The following is a 22232-nucleotide window of genomic DNA, read 5'->3' on the forward strand; positions in this document are numbered from 1 at the left end:
ATATTTAAAGAACATAGAAAAAATGGCCATGTATGTGGTAAAAAAAATTAGCGAGGACCTACTTAAATAACTGTGCGCTGACAAGCAGATCTCCTTACTGTTGTTCCTTGAGAAGCTTAATTGGTGTAACCCCCTCTGTTTACCTGCTCCGTTTGCAATTTCTTTCCCCTTCTCACACACTCTTCACACTTCTCTCCCTCTCCCACCTCTTTCCTTCCCTTCTTCCTTCCTTTCTTTATTTCTTCCTTCTCTTTCTTTTGTTCTTTCTTTCTTTTTCCTTTTACAGTCTTTCTACATAGTCCAGGCTGACTTTGAACTTGGGATCCACCTGCTCAGCCCTGTGAACACTGGGATTACAAATGTGTTACTGCCATAGCTGCTCTGTAATTTTTAACATTCTGTCTTCTTAATACTTCATTACCCTCTGTGGTTCACATACCTTGACCTTCAAACTTCTTACTGTCTTCTTCCATCTACAGCATCTCATACTCAGCCCAATGCAAACAAACAGAAATATTTTTATCTTCAACTTTTAAACAAGTTACTGTTCAATAAATGGTTTCCATTATTACTCATCTTAAATTTATAATAATCGGGCCAACAACATTCAGCTTGAAACATATATGAATTCACAATCTGTGGGGCTTGGTGGTCTTTTATATGTTCTGGATGCTTTAACTCTGTTTTTACATGGCATTTAATGTGCTTGTTTTAGCCAGCCATTACCCATGTGGAAAATCTTTGATAGAAGGATGAGAGTACAATAAATCATATTTGTGTAAATATAGGAAGGCCTGACATCATACCTTTCAATATATGATGGTACAGCATCTCCCTTAGAGGGTGCACCCCACACCTCACCACTGATTTTGTCAACACCTTGATATTGAGCCAGATTTGTTACAAAAACATTTTTTTTATTATGTATGAATTATCTGGTCTCAGGTATTTAGTTGTGTAACACACACACACACAATCATGCTGATTCAGGAGGAACTGCTAGAAACAGTCTAAGTCAGTTTCCTCATTTCTTATCTTAACAAGTATAGGCACACATAGCTAGTTGCCTTGCAAAGTTGCACAGTGGTTAGTAACAGCGCTGTAAGCTGGGATTGCCAATAGTGCCTGGTGTGTTGTAAAATGCAAAATCAAGTCCACAAATTGTGAGGAGAACGTGCGGTTGACAACAGGAGAGAACTTCCAGAGTTAATCGGACCCTAGCCAGCTATGTGACCTCTAAAGAAATCACTTCACCTAGATAGGTTGAATAAAATCGAAGAACTAAATTGATTGGATGACCTCAGGGGTCTGCTGTGGGGTCGGTCGGACATCCAGTGAATGATGCACACTCTGCCCTTGGAGACAGGAAGAGTCTCCCCCCCGTTCCCCAAAGGTACAGGTGAGTAAACAGCCTGTGGTGCATGCTGGGTAAGAAGCGGTCCAGTTCTGATTATGCTTTTGTGTGAGAGGTCCCTCAGTGCTCTTGGGAAGGCTCGTCGTCTTCTTCTTGCAATTCTGAAAGACTTATAAGCAGATACACGTGAGGTCTGAAAATAGGCAGATATTGTAATTACTGTTCAGGGACCGCCCAGCCAGAAAACACATGCAATTTCCCCTCAGCCAGACCAACTTGGCATTCTGAATACAGGCTCACAAGGGAGGGGCCCAGCCTCTCCATGCAGGAACTGGAGTCAGAGGCTTCCCCTGCAGCCGGCAGGGAGAGACTGTTAAGAATGCCTCTCATTGCCTGGTTTCCTTTCCTGAGGTATCTGACCGTAGACAGGCAGCCTGGAGCAGCAAATCTGAGCACATCTCCCCGGCAGCTCTGCAGGAATCAGGATGCAGGCCAAATACAGCAGCACAAGGGACATGCTCCATGAAGATGACACCACCATAAGCCTGTATTCTGGAGCCTCCACTGCCACCAGACGTGCAGAGCCCAGGGACTCAGGTACTTACTCCTGTCTCCTAGGGTCCCAGCAGAGCAGGGCCCTGGAGAAATTCGTGAGATGAGGCACTTTTCCTAGGCATGTGCAAGGCAGAGGGAAGGGAGAGAACCTTCCTGTGGCTTACAGTGAGGGGTAACTCCACTTTCCACAACTTGTCTACACGCATGTGACATTTGAAAAATGGAAAGAGCATACACATGGGAGTCTGATCTCTTAACATTCTGTCGCTGGCCGGCTCAGCAGTTTGCAAGGAGGGAATGGGGGTTTTCAGATTAAGCATAGCAGGCAAAGAAAGGTGAGACTGTGTATAACTTAAAGTAGCATCTGTTTCCTTTTCCTTTCTCACGAAAGCCAAATCAGGCCAGCTTGTTGTTGTACGTGTGTACTGTCACCTGTGATGTGATTTGGAAATTTAGGTTAATAAAAACGACCATTTTATTTTTGTCAGTTTTGAACTCTTGGCTGGAAGGGAGAGGTTTCCAAGCAGGCTAATTTACCAGGGGATTGGTTAGAATGTATGCACCTTGAATCTGCAAGACCTTGGAGGAGCAACGTCAGCATCAGGTACTGGTTTTAGCCTCCGTGACATCAAGGTCGTTGGAAGCAAATCTTTCCTTCTTAGTGAGTCCCTTTAGGTCTGAAATGGTGTGAGGGAGCTCAGATTCATTTACATCAGATTCCTAGTTCCTCCCCTAAGCCTTTTCTTTTTGGCCTGAGGTTGAACCTAAGGTCTTTCTCTTGGTGGGCCACGGTATAACACTGAGCTATGCTATAGAAGCCTTTCAATCCAGTGTGAGACAGTATCTCACTGAGTTGCCCACTGGCCTCAAACCTGTAGCCTTCCTATCTCTGTCTCTTCAGTAGCTGGATTCCAAGTGTGTGCCACCATATCCCCCCCTTTGTGCTGTTGATTTCAGAATATTAAAATGATTGAATTGTATTTAGAATATATTAAATTTAGCCTACATCTTACTATTTAATGTTATTTGTCTTACAATAGAGTAGAATTTTTCAGTTCCACTAATTTTCACAATCCACACATATAGTGTGTGTGTGTGGGGGCTTACCTGGTTGGCCTACAGCAGACAAGTGACTTGGTTCTATAGCAAAGACCCCACTCCATGGTACAGATAGCAAGCCCTATGTTTAGGTTCTAACACCAAGTAGGCCACTTACAGTGAATGGCCTAAGCGTCCTGGGGCCTCGGTTCCATTGCTTATAAGGCATTAATGATGGGAGGTGGGTATTAACACATATTCTATGCCTGGCCTTGCTGTAAGTACCTTATCCATGTTTGTTCATAGTAATTTCAGCTAACAGTAAACAGAAATAACAGAACCTCTTTATAAGGCATCCAAGAGTATGAAGACTGACCAAAACAGACATTCTAAAAATGTTTCTCTCCACATTCCATCCTTTGCCAATCCCTAGAGTGTTCCGTTTAAGACTCTTGTGTGAGTCTCTATCAGCGGCACCTTCTCTCTGCCGGTGTCTTCAAGTCATGTACTCTCCTTTGTGACCAGATCCAGGGTTTCTTCATTTCTGTGAATCAGGACACATTTTAATCCTCTTCTCTCTTTCTTTGATTAAATACATTTCAGGCTTCCCCCCTGTTGTCCATAAAGCCATTCCATACACTTTCTATTTATAAATGATTGTCTACCTGAGGTCTACTCATATGGTTTCTTATTTTCCCAAAAAACTACCCAGAGAGCTGTTTAAAGGATGTTGGGGATTTCCAGCTTCCTCCACCTGGAGGGTGGATAGATGGGGAAGGATGTGGGTAATAGACTTGGAAAGGCTTTCCTCCATCGAATTTCACGAACGATCAGCTTCCCGGGCCATGGTTTCAAGAGGACAGTATGCAATTTCACTTTTTCACATCTGCCTAGAGAAGGGCCAATGACCTGAATAAGCAGGAACACTGTGTACAACTAAACACCTCAAGACTGAAGGGTGGAGACAAAGGTGGGGCAAGATGAAACACTTGGTACAACATTTGGCAGCCTCCTTGTAAGAAATGGAGATTGGAACAGTGGGAGAGAAGGTTACAAGGAAGTGACTCAGAGGCAAACATCTGGAAAAAGTTTTCTCGGCCTGCCTTTGTGCTATCTCAGTTCCATCTTGCGATACGCAGATATTTAGAGGAATGTCATAAAAATTCTTCTTAAGAAAACATTTCCGATATATCTCTAATGTAGAAACAGCAATAGAAATCAGAATTTTTGGCAATTTTAGACTCAGTATGAAGGTGTGATATAAATACGAGTGAGCGCTTTTTAATAACTGTTTCTTTTGACCTAATACAAATAAACACCATGGTTGTTTTTTTGAGGATCTCCTGTTATCCATATAACAATCGTGCTTGTCTGAAAACACCGAACAGTTAAGGAGACAGTCGAAAATAAAGGAAATAACCGTACATATAACTTCCACAAATTCAGGTCAAGTATGCCAAGGACTGGGCACGCAGTGCCAAATACAGTAGACCCTCAGCTACGAGCAATGAGGGAGCTTTCCTAACCCAGCTTTCTATATAATAGCATACTACCTTGGAGCATGCGCAAGCATATGAGAGCCTAGCCATTTTACGTCTAAGGGGGCTAAAAGAGACCTAGAAAGATCTGGAGAGAGTGGTCATCGCACTGAGTTGATCTTAGCATTTTCCAGATTACAAAGAACCATGGGTGGGTGTGTCCAAGGCTGAGGATGCTCCACAGAGAAAGACTTGCAAGAGGAAACTGAGGGGGATTTAAAGAAACTGTGTTTTCCGAGAACTCTGTGCAGTAAGTATGAGGAGCAGGTCTGGAGAGCTAAGGAAGGCCTTTTAGGCTATCTGAAGTGTTGTAGCTCTGTCTAAAAGAGATCAACGAAGGAGAGAAAGATAGAGTGAGCCAAATGATGTGTTGTTAGAAGGAGACTTCACAGACCTGGATGAGCCAAAGCCCTGTACTATCTCTAGTCCAGGTGGAGGCAAGAATCCTCAACTCTGGAACAAGAGTAAGAAGGCAGAGGAGAAAGCTATCGGATAGTTATGGAGGGGAAGGAGCTTCAAGGATTGCTTCGGGCTACCTGAGAGGAGATAGGAAAGGGATGTCAGTCCAAGCTTGCCTGAGTAATGCCAGATGTGGAGTAAGTGCTGGCAGGTTCTGTGTGGCAGGTGCTGCAGTAGAAATTGTAGAAAGAACCATGAGGTGACAATTCGGCCCGAGTCAGAGCGTCTAGAGGGTGAGCTCATTCGCAGCTGTCTAAAGACACATATATTTGAAGAATATGGGCTCAGGGTAAGAATTTTGGGCAAAATGTATATGTAGTAAGATTTTAGACTACATATATATATGTACTAATCAGTGGCATGATACATGAATAAATCGTTTAAGTAATATGAATAGAAATTAAAATTTACGTGAGTGAATCAGATCATAGAGGGAGGGAACATAACGTCAGAAATCTATAAAAACAAATTGACTAATAAAAAAATTGACTGGCAAGGGGATAATCTATGGAATATCAGCTTCAGGACCTGGAGAGGAGGACCCAATCAGAGGCTTCTAGAAAGGAGCAGCAGAGAAGGTGGAAGCAGGACAGAGTCTGGCAGAAAGAAGCACCTGGCACACTGAAAGAGTAAACTCAAAATAGTGGGAAGGACATCGGGAGGCAATAGTGGAATGTTAAAAACAACAGAGGCCGAAGAACATTTAAGAGGAGACTAAACACAGTTTATTATTTCAACAATAAGGAGAAAATAGAAGTTTATTTATCATCAAAATAGTCAGTTTTTAGGGCTGAAACTCCCTGCATAGCTCAGAATGCTTCTCAACTCAAAAAAAAAAAAAAACAACTTCCTGTCTCAGTCTCCCAAGAGCCAGGATCACTGCTGTGTGGCCCCACCCAAGATCAGGCTACTGGTTATGTTATAGCAGTGTATCAAAAAGGGGCTGCTGAGGAAGTGAAGCTTTTTATGATTTTTCTCTTCTTTATGTTATTGCTGACTTGACACATGATTGAGTAAGGACGTTTTAAATTTATTTTTTAAGACGGGAGAGATCCTAACCATACTGCCAATTAAAAAGAAACTCAGGATGGCCAGCTCACCCAAACAATATCAAGAGTAGGGGAATGATGTCACAGAAGGTTCCTGATGGCGTCAGTGGAAATGCTACACTAACAATAAACAGACACGTTCATTAGCAATCATTTGAAAAACATATTTAAAAGTCAATTCTAGTTCTGTTTTGCCCTACTCTTATTATTGCAATGTTGCTGCAATTTTCTCCCTTCTTTTTAGTTTCATTTCTGTAGGCCATTGCAGCAAAATAAGGCACAAGTCACATTTCTGTGATATCATATATCTTTCAGGCATGCCCACTAAATATTAAACACCATGGTGGGCACTGGGGAGGCCCTATTTTTGAGTCATTAGAAAGTTAGAAAGTGCAAAGCTAAAAGAAATGTCCTGAGTGTTGCTGAAGTCTTGTTGGAGACCACAGAAGACAACCAGGACTGAACTGATGACTGTTTTGTGTACCCCAAGAGAAGCACAGTTGTCCCAGGTCTACAAGGTCCAGCCTGGATTTTCCAGAAGAGAAAGCTGGAGCATTGGGTGACTTTCCCACTCTGTGGACGCCATTGTGGAGGGGGCGTCAGAGAGGAGCAATTAGATTGCCCAGTGTCAGAGGCAAAATGGATTATGAGGAAAAATTAAGACCACTAAGAATTTGGAGGGGTAAAATGAGGTGCTGATTCAGGCTTAGGATTTAGGTCAGTCTAAATTGGCTTTGAGAATCATGAGAACTTACTACAAAGCGGCCCGGGGGACTGTTCAGCTGAAGGTGGGGAGTCTGCGTAGGAAGAAATGGAGCGCACAAAGTACAGGGCGAAGCGTGTTGAACACGTCCTAGCTCTGCCACACGTATCCAGCGTGGCCTTGCACGAACTGCTGAAACTGTGTCTAGGTTCTATGACTCCTTGCCCTTCGGGGTTATCCTTGTAGCCCTTGTTTAATGGTGTCTGTCTCATTTCTGGTGTGCTGTTGGTTTGGGGGAGTGTAGAGGTTTACCTGACCGATGAAGAATAACTAATTACGCATGACAATACTCTTCATCTGCCAAGTTTCCTGTGACAAAAGGGTTTGTATTCAAAACTTGACTCTGGCACTCTAGTGTTTTATGGCAGAGTAGTATTAAGAGGACACAGGAAGATGGTATTCTCTTCTATATATATATCTCAGCATTCCTGGGGATGTTTATATAATTCTGTGGCCCATCCATGCCTCTTTCTAAACAAGCCAGCAGAGACAGCATACGGATTCTCTTCCAACATCCCAAACTACAAGAAAGCCAAGCCAAAATTAGGCATCTCCCACACAGCTTATTATTATTATTATTATTATTTTGAAAAATCTCTTGTTAAGGTGGAGGTGGTCCCTAGAGAGATGGTTCAGCATTGTTGAGAACATTTGGAGCATAATTAAGAAACTTTAGACTCGTAGCAAGAAGAGAAGCAGCCAGTGAGAAAAACAGAATCAAGAAAAAGGGAAAACTGTTAAGTTCATTGGCATTCTATCATGGGTGCTTGGTTATAGAAGCAAAGGAAGGGAGAATACAGGGAACTGAGGTAGAATTAAGTCTGAGGGATGCAGGGACAGGACAGAAAGATTCTGTGATTACAACATTAAAGCAACATCAGAATAGTTGAGAAATTAATAAAAGATCTGGGTAGAGTCTGGCTAAGAAAGTGTATTCTGGTACTTTCTTCTCAAATGCAAAAAAAGTTCTTGAACATCATTAAATCAGGTAGGGTCATAATGAAATCTCTATAATCAATGAAATGTGCTTTGAATTTTTTTCTAAATAGAATGTGAGCTATCTACTGAGATGATTGTTAAGATGAGTCAAGTTTTAAAATATAAACAAATACACGCATGTGTCTCCTTTCTGAATTTTGATTTGTTTTCCTGACTACATGTAAGTTCAGGAGGATAGGCCTCATGTGCCCTATGTCCACAGTCTTTCCTGCTTCACTCTGTCAATAGCAGCTAACTCCCATCCCTATGCTTAGAATATATGGTATAAAGAATCTCTTTGGAAAGAAGTGTTTTTTTTTAAATTTTGATTTTATTAAAAATAGATTATTCTCATACATTATATTTTGATTACAATTTCCTTTCCCCCACCTACTCAAAGATTCTCCCTCCCCACCTCCTATCTGAATCCACACCCTCTCTGTCTCTCATTAGAAAACAAACAGGCATCTAAATAATAATGATAAAACAAAACAAGAAAAAACAAAAACAAACAAATTTAAATAGGACAAAACAAATAGAAGAAAAAAGAACCAAACAAAAAGTACAAGAAACATATATAACATAGACACACACACACACACACACACACACACACACACACACACACACAAGAATCCTATAAAAACACAGAACTAGAATCTGTAATCTGTATGCAAAGGAGCTATAAACTAAATAATAATAATAAATCAAATAAATGCCCTGGATAAACATTATGAGACAAAGAAACCTCAAAGTTGCTATCGACTTTATTTTGTGTTGGTTAGCTACTGCTGGGCATGGGATCTGCTTTTAAGGGTGGTTTGTTTTCCCAATGAGATTCTATTCAAGAAAACTCATTTTTCACTTGCAAGTGCTTATCAATTAGAGACAGCTTCTGGGTTAGGGATGGAGCATGTTTTCACTTTTCATCTTGGTGTTGGAATCCCATCTGATGCGGATCCATGCAGGCTCTGTGCATGCTGCCACAGTCTGTGAATTCACAAGTACGTTGGTCCAGCTTCTATTTTAATAGGTTTCCATATGACCCCTCAAATGGCCCTTAGTTTTAGTTGTTTCTTCCTATATACTTTCCTTTGTCCCCTTTTCTTAATCCATCTTCACTTGGTTCTTCTGTTCCAGTTCCCCCACCTTATCCAGCCATAACTATTTATTCTAACTCCCCTTCCTAGGGAGATTCATTCCTCCTACCTAGTCCCTTTGTCTATACTAAACTTCTGTGGTTATATGGATTGTAGCTTACTTATTCAAGACATAACAGCTAACACCCACCTCCAACTGAATATATATCATTTTTCTTTCTATGTCTGTGTTAACCAATTAGAATAATTTTTAAAGCTCCATCCATTTATTTGCAAATTTTGTTTCATTGTTTAAAAAGGTGATCAATATTTCATTGTTTAAATGTACCACATTTTCTTTATCTATTTATTCCTTGGCAGGCATCTAGGTTGTTTCCAATTTCTGGATATTATGGATGAAGCAGCATAAATGTTGAGTAAATGTCTCTGTGGTAGGATGAAGCATCCATTAGGTAGGTATGTGGCCAAGAGAGGTATAGCTGGATCTTGAGGTAGATCTATTCCCAACTTTCTGAGAAACTGCCATGCTGATTTTACAGAGGCTATTCAAGTTTTCACTCTTACCAGCAATGGGTGCGTGTTCTCTTTACCCCACATCCTTGCCAGAATGAAGTCTTTATTATTATTACTATTATTATCCATTCTGACTGGTGCATGAGTAAATTTCAAAGTAGCTTTGATTTGCACTTCCATGATAACTAAGGATGTTGAACATGTCTTTGAGTGCTTCTCAGCCATTTTTGTATTTTTGAGAATTTTATATTTAGGTCTATACTTCATTTTTTAACTGGATTATTTGTTTACTTGATGTCTAGGTTTTTAAATATAATTTGGATATTATCCCTCTATTGGGTAGGTAGTCATTTCCTAATCTGCAGGCTGCTACTTTGTCTGAACGATGGTGTGCTTTGCCTTACAGAAGCTTTTCAGTTTCATGTGGTCCTGCTTATTTATTGTTGATCTTACTGATGGTGCTAAAGGTGTTCTGTTCAGAAAGTCTTTTCTCGTGCCAATGAGCTCAAGATTATTACCTACTTTCTCTTCTATCAGATTCAGTGTATCTGGCCTTATGTTGAGGTCTTTGATCCACTTGGAGTGGAATTGAATTATTGTGCAGAATGATAAGTGCAAACCTTTTATGATTTTTCTACATGTTGCTGTCCTCAATTTGACTAGCACCATTTGTTGGAGATGCTTTTTTTCTGAGTGTGTATTCCTGGCTTCTTTACAAAAATAATCAGGTGTTTGCAGGTATGTGAATTTGTGCCTGGGTCCTCAACTTGATTCCATTGATCAATGTGTATGTTTTTATGCCAATACCATGTTGTTTTTACTCCTATAGCTCTGTACTACAGTTTGCAATTAGGGGTGGTGATACCTCCAGCAGTTATTTTTATTATTCAGGAGTTTTTTGTTTGTTTGTTTGTTTAAATCTCTCCTGGGCTTTCTGTGTTTCCATATGAAGCTGAAAATTGTCCTTTTAAGTTCTGTGAAGAATTGTGCTGAAATTTGAATGGGGATTGTATTGAATCTGTTTTTGTTAAAAATCATCATTTTTACTATAGTAATCCTACCTATTTATGGAGATCTTCCCATCTTCTGATGCATTCCTTAATTTCTTCAGTGTCTTAAAGTTTTTATTATACAATTCTTTTCACTTTCCTAGTTAGAGGTGTTCCAATATATTTTATGTTTTCTGAAGCTACTTTGAAAGGTACTGTTTTCCTCATTTCTTTCCAGTCTGTTTTTCTTTTGTGTATAGGAAGACTACTGGGTTTGTGAATCGATTTTGTACCCTGCTACTCTGATAAAAGTGTTTATCAGCTGTAGGAGTTTGCTGGTGGAAGTTTTAGGGTCACTTATGTATACTATCTTATCATCTGCAAATAGAAATACAATGGCTCCTTCCCTTCTTATTTGTGTTCTCTTGATTTCCTCCAGCCATCTTACTGTTGTAGCTAAGAACTATGTTGAATAAATATGGAGATAAACTTAGTTATCTTGTTCCTGATTTCAGTGGAAATGCTTTTATTTTCTTTTCCCTGGAGTTAATATTGGCTGTGGAGTTACTATAAATTGGTTCTATTATTTTGAAGTATATTTCTTGAATCCCTTTCTTGTCTTTCCAGGACTTTTATCATGAAGGAGTATTGAATTTCATCAAAGCTCCTTTCTGCATCTAATGAGATGATCTCTTGGGTTTTTCTTTTATATAGTGGGTTACCTTTATTTATGTATGCTGATCCATCCCTATACCTCTGGGATGAAGGCTACTTGATCATGGTGGATGGTCTTTTTAATGTGTTCTTGGATTTGGTTTGCAAATATCTAACTGATAACCTTTGCAGTGATGTTCATCAGGGTAATTGTTCTGTAATTCTCTTTTTTTGTTGAGTCTATATGTGGTTTACATATCAAGGTAACTATAATCTCATAAAAAGAATTGAGCAAAGTTTCTCCTCTTTCTATTTTGTGGAATAATTTGAAGCATACTGAAATTAAATCTTTTTTGAAAGTTGGTAAAATCTCATGCTAAACTATATGGCTCTGGTCTTTTTTAGTGAGGGACTTTTAGTGACTGCTTCTATTTCACGAGAGGTTGTAGGTCTGTTTACATTGTTTATCTGGTCTTGATTTCACTTTGGTAGATCATATGTATATACATATATATGTGTGTATATATATGTATACACACACACACACACACACACACACACACATATATATACTTCTTTTAGATTTTCAAATTCGGTGAGGTACAGGTTGTTAAAGTATGTCTTTATGATTCTCTAGATTTCACTGGTGTGTCCCCACTCTGTTTCTACTTTTGTTATTTTGATCTTTTCTCCATTACCTTTTAGTTAATTTAGGTAACAGTTTGTCAGTCTTACTGATTTTTCTCAAAAAATGACTCTTCATTTCATTGATTTTTAAATTTTTTCTGTTTCTATTTCATTGATTTTTATCTCTGAGTTTAATTATTTCTTGTCATCTACTTCTTTTGGGTGTTATTTCTTATTGCTCTAGAACTTTCAGGTGTTACAAAGTTGCTGATTGGAGATATCTCCAACTATTTTTTTTTTTTAAATGTGGACACTCCATGCTACAGCTTGCCTCTTAGAACCATCCTTATTATTTCCCATAAGTTTGAGTATGCTGTGTTTCACTTTCAATCAATTCTAAAATGTTTTACATTTCTTTCTTAATTTATGTCTTGATACATTTTTCATTCAGTAGTGAGTTGTTCGGTTTCCATAAGTTTGTAAGCTTTCTGTTGCTATTGATATCTAGCTTTAATCCACGGTAGTCAGATAGGATGCATAGTGTTATCTCAGCTTTCTTACATCTGCTGAGACTTTCTTTGTGTCCAATATGTGGTCAGTTTTGGAGGAAGTTCCATGAGCTACTGAGAAGGAGCTATGTTATTTTGCAATTGAGTGAAATGTTCAGTAAGTATCTGTTAGGTCGATTTTGTCTATGACATCATTTAGCATTGGCATTTTTTTTTTTTAAATTTAGTTTTGTCTGGATGACCTGTCTATTGGTGAAAGTGGGGTATTAAAGTTTCCCACTATCGATATGTGAAGGTCAATATGTAGGGACCAAGGAAGGAGGCACCATAATTGGTGATCTGCTACAGAGTCAGGGATAAGATTTGGCGTTAGGTGGACTTGGAAGACAGAATGAAGACAGCCTGACCAATTCCATAAAACCAGTTTCCAGTTGAAAGTGAACTTGTACACATTTGTTCTTTCTGTTTCAGAATCTGACTTGACTTCTCAATTAAATGGAGACAATAGTTTACAGGTTCCACTCTGCTTTTGTTCTATTCTGCTCATAGACTCTAGATGTTATCTGCACTGGAGGAGAGTTCAACTCTGTCTGTTTGGTTATAACTGAAATAGATGATCTCACTGGATGACAGGTCTTTTTGTGACACAGTGGCTACTCTGCTGTAACAGGTCAAACCATGGGAACAAAGTCAAGATACTGTCCCTAGTGTTTCTTTCTCTGTCTTAGTTTATTATTTGACTGGTGTGAAGCTTGATATAGGCACACCCATCTCTGAGAAACTGATGGCCTTGTTCTTTCATGACTTAGTTTGGAGACGATATAAATCTAGTAAATGAATATGTAACATTCTTACAAATGATAACTTTTATGTAAGAAACTTTAAAAACAAAGAGTAAAAGCATCATTTCTAATGATAAACATGTCATTTGTTTTCCTAAAGACACATAGGTGGAGCACTGGGGGCAGGGAACATTAAAAAACAATTAATTGCATGTTTTTCCTGATGATGTAACAGGTTACCCCTTGGTAAGGGTTTGGGATTCTTGGCTTTAGGGTTCTTGTTTCTTTCTTTGTGTCAATACTGGTTGGTCTCTAATTCTATAATGTAGTTAAAGATGAACTTGAACTCCTGATCCCCCTATCTCTACCCACAATACAGCCCTAGCTGGCCTGGAACTTGCTACATAGACCAGACTGGCATCCAACCCTTAGAAAACTGCCTTCCTTTGCCTTCCTATTGCTAGGATGAAAGGTGTGCGTCACCACACGTGGCCTCCACAGTCAAAATTTTGACAAAGCATAAGGTTATAAAACAAGCTTTTAACTGTCATGCTAATGCATAATGTAGGCCTCAGGGAGAGGACAGAAATGGTGGCGCTTGTGAATGAACTAGATGTAAGAGTGAGACTTACATGGGTTTTACGGCCAAGATTCTGAGGACAGAAGGTAAAGTCTTGACTGCCTTCATTTTGCATCTAGAAGGTACTCCTGCCTCTGCGTCTGATGACAGATTATTTTAACCCAAGAGAAAGAAAAGACCACCCTTACTTTCTCTTTGTTCCCTGCAGAGAACGGAACACCGTCTTCAGTCTGGCGCCCAGTGGCCCTGACGCTCCTGACCTTGTGTTTGGTGCTGCTCATCGGCCTGGCAGCCCTGGGCCTAGTGTGTAAGTCTGCACTCTACCCTGTCGGGGGAGGCAGGAGTTCCCAGTTCCTCCATTTGTCCAGGAGGAGACTTGCTCTGAGTTTATTCAAACCTTAATTCTGGAGCCTTGTCCTTTTTCTAAAGGCAACTGTTTAATTGGCTAGGAGTTGATGTAATGGAATACAGCAAGCATTTTCAGTGAGGAGAACACATTCTGTTTAAGATACATATTTCATTTGTCTACACGTCAGTATGTAAATCACCGCTTGAGAGAGCATGAATGGTTCAGGGGAAAGTGGTTTCTGCATACATCCACCTTCTACACAAGGAGCATAGGAGTGCTAAATCACATTTGTCAAAGAGGCTGAGAAATGATACAGTAATTTTGAAAAAAAAAAAGGTGTGAAAATCAAACAATAAAGATTGCAGGTGTAATACCTTTATATTTCAAAGCAGCAATGGTAAGTTCCTTGATGGGCTCAGGGTAATTTGCTTCATGAGGGTAAGAATTCACAGCCCCTTTCTGAATTGCTGATGGTGACACCAGCCAAAAGCCACACAGTAAAGCAGATCATAGGTCAGGATTTGATTTTGTCTGAAGTCAGAGGTAAACTTATGAATTTCAATTTAAAAAGTAAAAGGAAATCCTGTTATTCCTTTCTACTCCAGAACTTACATAGTCTTGATACAGCATTGTTTTGTAATCAGCTGCTTTTTTTTGGAACATAAGTAACTCTCATGACTCGTGATTCACTTCTTGTGATTTAGAAAACTGAAGTTCAAACCTGTGTTGAAATGTGCTTAGTTGGGTGACACTAGAGAAGTTGGTTTTTCTCGTAGACCCTATCTGCAAATCTTCAGAAATACAGAAATGACATCTGAACGTTTTAATAATGGAATGAACAGTAGCATAGGTCATCTTTCTGGTGTGCAATACAATAAATAATCAATAGATAAGCAGATTTATAGTTTTAGATTGGTTTTAGGTTTGGCTGTGCATGAAATGTTGAGCAGGAAGAGAGTTTGGGATTGGGTTCTTAACATCTGAAATTAAGAACCACTATTATGACTTCACGTTTTTCACACAGAGGTGAACATCCAAATTTGCCCGAGATTATGCAATTAACTATGCCACTAGACATGACAATGTGAGCTCTCCATGCTAAGCTGTTAAACTGTGTGCTTCATTGTCTCCCCAAGTGAAGAAAATAGAAACAGGCATATAAGCATCATGAGAGGAGTCTGACTTGGTCACTTGACTTAGTTTTTCAGTTCTACCAGCTCTCCAATAACCAGCAAGACAGCATCACTGAAAAGGATGAAAGGCTGGCGAACATCTCCCGACAACTACAGTCTCTCCAGGGCCAGAACAGGAAGCTCATCGAAACTCTTCAGCAGGTAGCTGTAAAACTGTGTCGTGAACTTTACAACAAAAGCGGAGGTGAGCATGTCCGTCACTGTAGGCCCTGGAATTTTTTCTGTCTAAATCTGAAGTTTCCACCGGGGTGACTAGAACCATGTATGTTTTAGAAGTACTTTTCCTGCCATCTCAAAAAAACAGTTTGAGCCACATACTCATGATCAGACATTGGGTTATAATTGCTTATACGCGTCTGCGTCATGCACAGGAAGGGATTCTTCAAGTGTGAGCATTGAAAGCAAGAAAGGCAGTTCACTTAGAGCAACCGAAACGGCACCGTCAGGTGCTAAACGCAGGGATGCGCCTCAGCTATGTTGGCATACTAAACCAGCACATGAAAGCTATGATTACAGTCTTCATATTTTTAGACTCATGCAGGAATGATTTAAAAATTCAGGGAACTTGAAATAAACCATGGTCGTTTTAGTTCACGGTGACTTGTTTTTCTGTCAACGGTCTGAATCTTCATCGTGTTACACGATGTGTCTAAGTCAGCTCTGCCCATTCCACCACACAAGCAGAAGGAGCCACCTACATTTTGCAGTCCCTGTCGGTTTCTCCTTTGGAAACTGAGATACCACAGTTGCATCATTATCCCTTCTCCCACCACTTCCCCTGCAAGCAGACGAATGAGTGATTTTTCTCAGTAAACAGTGTCTCAAGGCACACTTCTCTAAGTGCTGTTTTCCACAAGACTAGTAACTTCATTTACTATAATTCTCTCTTTTCTTGTTTCTCCAACAGCCCAGTGGACTTTTATTTTTTTTCTTTGTAGGATTCTAAACCATCAAAAAAAAAAAAATTCCAGGATTCTCATCTAGCTGTCTAAAACAAACAAACAAAAACAAAAACAAAAAAATAAGCCACATTCAATTCAAATATAAGGTGATATTTAGAAGTTGGGAACTAGGAATTAATGCTGTGTGAGAAGTACAGTATGCAAGAAAGAAAGTCTGGGTCACAGATATAAACTCACTAATATCCTATATGTGCAAAGTCTAGTGAACATAAAGAAATAGAAAATGACCACATAATTTTGGATGATGTACTTTCCATGCACCATAGAACTGATTCACCTACCTTAGAGTGTAGCCTTGCTGAACTTTTTTTTTTTTTTTTTGGCATTTACCATTTTGTAGCTATGGTCACATGGAGCCTTCTACAGGGACTTTGAAGGACAAGCTCAAACGGAACATGCATGTTCAGCTTGAGAACTCTGTGGCCATTGTTTCACTAGTTCTACAGGTCAAATGAGCAAAATATCTGTAAGCAGTTCATTCTCATGACATATACTCATCTGGCTGATGAAACACATGTGTTTCCCCTGAAACACATCCATGTTTACATGCTTGCACATATCACATCCGTGTATGTGCTATATCCTGGGGGAATTTTTTTTTTTCCTCAGGCTGAGTCACTTTATAAGTCCCTGTCTCAAAACAAAAGGTTAACAGAAAGCATGGAATATGTCACAGTAGCCTAAGCAGTATGAAGCCTAAATGTAGAGTAAACAGTGCTCACATCTCCATCCCCTCCAGAATAAAACAGTGATGCAACCATGGATATTATCAAATGCCCGCTCTAACACACCCACACACAAACACTTGCTCAGGACAAGTAAAAGAGACCTATGCCTGAGACTACTTGACAAATATCTTGAGAACGGGGAGAGTCTAGCTTAGCTTCCAGCTTCAGACATTTCAGCCCATGGTGGCAGTGAAGGGCACAGTGGGACAGCTTACATCGTGTCATACCTGAAACAGAAAAAAAAGACATAAACAAAGGGTGCTATACCCCAACAACATGTCCCAATGAATGACTTCTCACTTAGCCCCTATTTTCATTGCCTCCCACTAAAGCCATCATATTTGGAGCCAAACAAGGAGATCAGTCCGTCGATGATATCAAATCATTCAGGATCCAATCACTTCCCCAAAGCTCACCAGCTCAAAACGATGTTCCCGATGCTTATCAGCCTGTGGGAGGAACGTTGCGTTCAAACCACAGCACAGTCATACCAGCCACCTCATGAAGGGATATTCTATCCACATTCAACATGGCATAAGCCAAGAAGTTTCAGTTGCTCAGCACCAAATCCAATACTCCATATGTGCACTCTCTGTTTTAATCCTCACCGAATGCTCAACACCAATTATGGGTATCCCTGGTGTGGAGTGGGCAGATGGCACAGGTGCTCACTCAAATATCTAAGAGACACACAAGTCACTTCTTGGAATATCAAACACTGTTTATTTCCAAAAGAGGAAACAGCAGATCCATGTAGAAGATAAATAACCAAAGTTTGTTTGCTTTTTTTTTTTTTTTTCTCCCTCCAAGGACACAGATGCAGTCCTTGCCTGGAAAAATGGAAGTGGCATGGGGACAAATGCTACCAGTTCTATAGAGAGAGTAAAAACTGGCAGGGCTGTGAATATTTCTGCCTGGCTGACAACGCCACCATGCTGAAGATAAGCACTCAGGAAGAGCTGGTGAGTTCCAGAGCCTCAGTGTCTGAAGCGGTTCCCCAAAAGAACAGGGCAAGAACATTGTAAGAAGTCAAGTTCTGACTCACAGATTTCCACGTTCGCTCATGGCGGAACCCAGTCCTTACTCCTACTGATCCAAATGATCCCTGAAGTGGGTACAAGCTGTGTGCTCCCCCAAATACTACATATAAAGATGAGAAATGGCTCAACTATCCCTCAGTCAATGGGCAGATAAACAAACAAAAAATGTCCTAAGTTACCTGTTTTGGAAAGGGTGGAAAGAGAATAATGTTGGTGCAGTCTCAGAAAAGCACTAATAGCACAGCCTGTCTTTCCATTATGAATGTTAAAAAGCTTTGAGCTGAAAACATTCCATCCCTGTCCCTAGAAGTGTTGCAGGTGTGGCCGCTGTGTCACTTGTGGGACTGCAGGTGGCAGAGAGGAGCGGGGCTAAGTCTATACTCAGTTCATATACCTATGAACATCTGCATGATTAGTAGCCTAACACTTAAGATAAGAAAAAAAGAAAAAAGAAAAAAAAAGGCAAGCCTCAGATGACCACCATCTGGCACCAGGGGCTTGGACAGGGAGCTAGCCTGAGGCCACCTCCAGTAGGGTGTTGGACAGGACTGGGGAGGCAGAAGGAGACCATTCCTGAAAAGACCCCTGCTTGGGGCCATAATACAAAAGTGGGGCATAGCTCTCCTGAAACCATTTTTGAGATGACTCCAGACACTCAGAAACCTTGGGCTCCTCTAAAAGGGGCAGGTAAGAGGTGGAGAAATGGAAGAGAAAGAGAAACAGAAGGATGGGGGCACAGTGAAGAGACCCAACTGGAGACTTGGGGGAAGAGAGAAACACCTGGGATTATGGCGGGGGCCTGACCTGTACTGCCACCAGGGGCCACTTCTGGATATAGGATCCTGAAGCAGCTGAGGTCTGTCATCACCAAAGGCCAGTTGATGTCTGAGGGCTGTGGAGAACTGGCTCACCCCCTCACCTGAGCATCCTTGGAGAGAGGGCCCTGTGGGCATGAGATTTGGAGACTATCTCTTCCCAAGCTAGCTGCAATACTTTGGAGAGCAGACCCTGTACCTCACAGGGCAGCACAGTAGAGCTGGCTCAGCATGTGGGGATTGAAGGCAAGGAGGCCCTGAGGGCGTGAGTGCAGGAGAGCAGGCCCTTCCTCTTGTCTGCTGGGCAGTGGCTCTAATGAGAGAGAGAGAGAGATACTCTTCTCCCCTGCCCTATCTTTCACCATCTAAGGCAGGCAGGAAATCTGGTCCAAGGGTCATAAGAGTTGCACCTCACCTGGGCAGCAAGGTAGAGCTGGCTCTGGTTTCAGGGGTTGCTGGGGAGCCAGCGCCAAAGGCATGAGCGTGGGAGAGCCAGCAGGTTGACCAGTTCAGGTACCTCTAGGCCCAGATCTAGGGCTTTGAATTGGCCCACCCCAGTATCTACCCCATTGGTGAACTGCGGGAGTGCAGCAAGGGGCCAGTCCCACAGATCCCTGAGATATCTGCTATCAGATATCTGAGAGGAGTCCCAGTGAGATTCCAGTATCAACAGAGCAGCAGAAGCCCTGAAGCCTAGTACCTGGCTAAAGAGTCATTGCAATGAACGTTTGAAAGTTAAAAAAAAAAAAAAAAGAAAACTGGATAAAAGGGTATATTGTGGGACACACTGTGACACAATACAGCTTCCACAATAAGATTTTTTTTTCCCTCTGTTACAGAGGTTGCAAGGGTGGAGGGTTGTTATGAGGGGAAGGAGAGATGAGTGGGGTTGAGGTTCATGATGTGAAATTCACAAAGAACCAATAAAGAGTTAAAAAAGAAAAAAGAAAAAGCATTCTGTCAAATAATTGTTAGCCACCATGTGGTTGCTGGGAATTGAACTCAGGACTTTTAGAAGAGCAGACAGTGATCTTAGCCTCTGAGCCATCTCTCCAGCCCCCCGTCAAATAATTGTAATAACCTGCAAGTTTTCTCTTTTCCTGTTCCATTCCTTTTCTTGCCTTCATACCACCTGCATCCCGTTTCTAGTTTCTTGAAATCTCCACATGGCTTCTTACTAGTTTCTTGCCTTCTATGAGTACCCCAATTTAAACACACATACATAAAACCTCAAAGCTAGCAGTCACATATGAGGAAAAGAATACAATGCTTGTTTTTAAAGCTGAATATTAGAAAAGGAATTTTCATATATTAGTATATGACTGTATGTGTATGTAAGAAACACATAGATATACACAAAAGTTAAATTTTTCTTTTCTGCCTAGTGTGAGATTCCTGTCATCCTTCTTAATCCTCTTCTCTTTTTCTTTACTCCATAATCGTGTTCTCATTCAGAGTTTCTTTTCCTGATATTTACAGCTATTACTTCTCCATTTTTGTACTTCCAAATTTTTCCTTTTTTCAGAATAATTTCACTTTATTTTGTAAATCCTTCTTCCACTTTTTTGTTTTGTTTTAATTCATTAACTAAGAGTATAACAGCAATAACCTTTCATGTTTAATTAATTAATTAATTAATTAAAATAAATTACTTTTTGGAGAAAGGGATTGAACTCAAAACACAGCACAAGCTGAGACATATCTAACCACTAACTGAGACATATCTCAAGCTACCCATTATTTTCACTTTTCTGTCTCACTCTCTCTGTCTCTCTGTGTCTGTTTATCTCTGTCTCTCTCTTCTTCATTTGTGTTTTGAGACATGGTCTCACTATGTATTCCTGGCTACCTTGGAGTGAGCTATGTAGAGCAGGCAGGCCTAAAACTCACGAAAGTCACCTACCTCTCTTCCGGGATGCTGAGATCAAAGGCGTGCACCACCATTTTCGGTTTCTCTCATATTTTATATTAATTTTGTGTCTAATATTATACCTTAGCAATAATGTATCAAGTATAAATTTTGGTTGATACAATGCTTGTTTTCATAATATATGTGTGTATTCCGTACTTATTAAGACAAAGTGTGTGTGTGTCCCAGACTTACTGGACAAAGTTCCAAAAGGCTTCATGGCAAATGCCTTTCCCTCTTGAGTCTGTTAGAAACTGTTCTGACCCCGACATGATCCTGTACTCTTCACTGAAGCATCTCAAGGCTAAAGGTTTTCTTGTGTGCCTTTCACAGGATTTTGCCATGCCTCAGAGCTACTCTGAGTTTTTCTACTCTTATTGGACAGGGCTCTCCCGCAACGGCAGTGGCAAAGCCTGGCTGTGGACCGATGGGACACCTTACTCCTTTGAACTGTAAGCCCTCAGAACATTCTGTGGGAGAGGCATTTGATAAAGACAGATTTGCGGTGTGGTTCGGCAGTAATTAGGGAGCATCTGGTTTGTACGGGAGAGTGTGCTTGCCAGAGGGTGTCCAGAGGTGCTTGTGGTGAAATGGTTTAGAAAAAGTGGTGGGAGAGACAGACAAAAAGGGTAATCAAGTAATCAGCAGATGTTTTGCTGGCTGATTCCAGCAGTGAGTGTCTGGCAGTCATTTTTCTGGGAGACAAAGTAATAAGGAGAGAGAGAAGAAAAGGGGGAGAAGATCTCCTTTGGGCAAGTAATTAAAGAGAAGCCTAGGAGGCTCAGATGTAATAATGTTCAACCAAGGTCCTACAGTCCATCAATAGCCATGGGTAGGCTGTGGCCTCAGAGATTTTCTGGCTGTATAACGTAAATTAAAAAAAAAAAAAAAAAAAAAAAAAAAAGAAAGAAAAAAAAATCTTATTTACTATAGAAACACTCAGATACAGTTTGCATGAAATTCTATGACAGGGATAAATCTAATTTTTTAATGAAAGTTTATTACATTTAAAGCTCTGTCAGAGCAGATTTTCTCTCTATGAAAGAACAGGACATAGTAATGTAACCCTCTTTTATTTTTAATTAAGGAAACTGAACACTAGAAAAGATAGATAACTTCAAATTAGCAGTAAAATCAGAGTGTGTATCTGCTTTAAGAACAGTTTTTGTTGTTTTGAAAGGTCTGTGGATTCTAAGAACTAGGTGGAAACTGAGGGGCTGAAAGCGGAGTGCACTGGCCTCATCTCCTCAGCAAAGACATCCTAGATTATGATCTTTGTCACATGAAAAATGCTTTTTGTTGATTCTTACTATGCCATTTAAGAAATAAACCCTGATTAAATTAAATTCCTTCCTTTTTCTTTCTTTCTTAAGGTTTGAGATTATAATTGATCCCACCAACCTAAGAAACAGGGACTGTATGACCATCTTCAATGGAAAGGCTTACTCCAAGGACTGCAAAGAGCTGAGGAGATGCGTCTGTGAGAGGAATGCAGGGAGAGTGGTACCCGAGGCGCTCCAATAGGTGACAAAAAGCATTTGGTGGAGCGGACCAACAGGTCAGAGTCAGCTACCAGGAAAAGCACTGTGTCAAGTGAGGCCAATGCAAAGGACACTCAAAGCTTTGGGAAGCAGAAGGGCAGCTGCTGGAACTGGTACTGGAGAGGTTTTCTGGTCCTGGTTCTTGCACACATTTCCCTGTCACAAAGATTCTTACTCATGAACCACCACCTAGCCCCAGGAAGCCAT

General features: G+C 40.5%; 1 protein-coding gene and 1 non-coding gene across 2 annotated transcripts; both read left to right on the forward strand.

Annotated features, from left to right (window-relative positions):
• The first annotated feature begins 1802 nt into the window (after positions 1-1802).
• Positions 1803-22202, forward strand: Clec1a (C-type lectin domain family 1 member A). The gene is made up of 6 exons (XM_055611808.1): positions 1803-1951; positions 13697-13795; positions 15038-15214; positions 17531-17682; positions 20818-20936; positions 21858-22202. The coding sequence occupies exons 1-6, from the start codon at positions 1840-1842 to the stop codon at positions 22006-22008; spliced, it is 810 nt and encodes a 269-aa protein (XP_055467783.1). The 5' UTR covers positions 1803-1839; the 3' UTR covers positions 22009-22202.
• LOC129680416 (small nucleolar RNA SNORA17) lies at positions 18057-18188 on the forward strand. Its single transcript, XR_008720684.1, has one exon. It is a non-coding gene; the product is annotated as a small nucleolar RNA SNORA17 (small nucleolar RNA).
• Positions 22203-22232: the final 30 nt, after the last annotated feature.

This window comes from Psammomys obesus, unplaced genomic scaffold, assembly GCF_907164565.1.
Source record: "Psammomys obesus unplaced genomic scaffold, mPsaObe1.curated_primary_1811, whole genome shotgun sequence".
NCBI lineage: Eukaryota > Metazoa > Chordata > Mammalia > Rodentia > Muridae > Psammomys > Psammomys obesus.

Coding starts and splice junctions, on each gene's coding strand:
- Clec1a (XM_055611808.1), top strand. CDS start 1,840: ATGCAGGCCAAATACAGCAGCACAAGGGACATGCTCCATGAAGATGAC. Junction 1,952..13,696: donor TGCAGAGCCCAGGGACTCAG/GTACTTACTCCT, acceptor TGTTCCCTGCAG/AGAACGGAACACCGTCTTCA. Junction 17,683..20,817: donor TAAGCACTCAGGAAGAGCTG/GTGAGTTCCAGA, acceptor TGCCTTTCACAG/GATTTTGCCATGCCTCAGAG.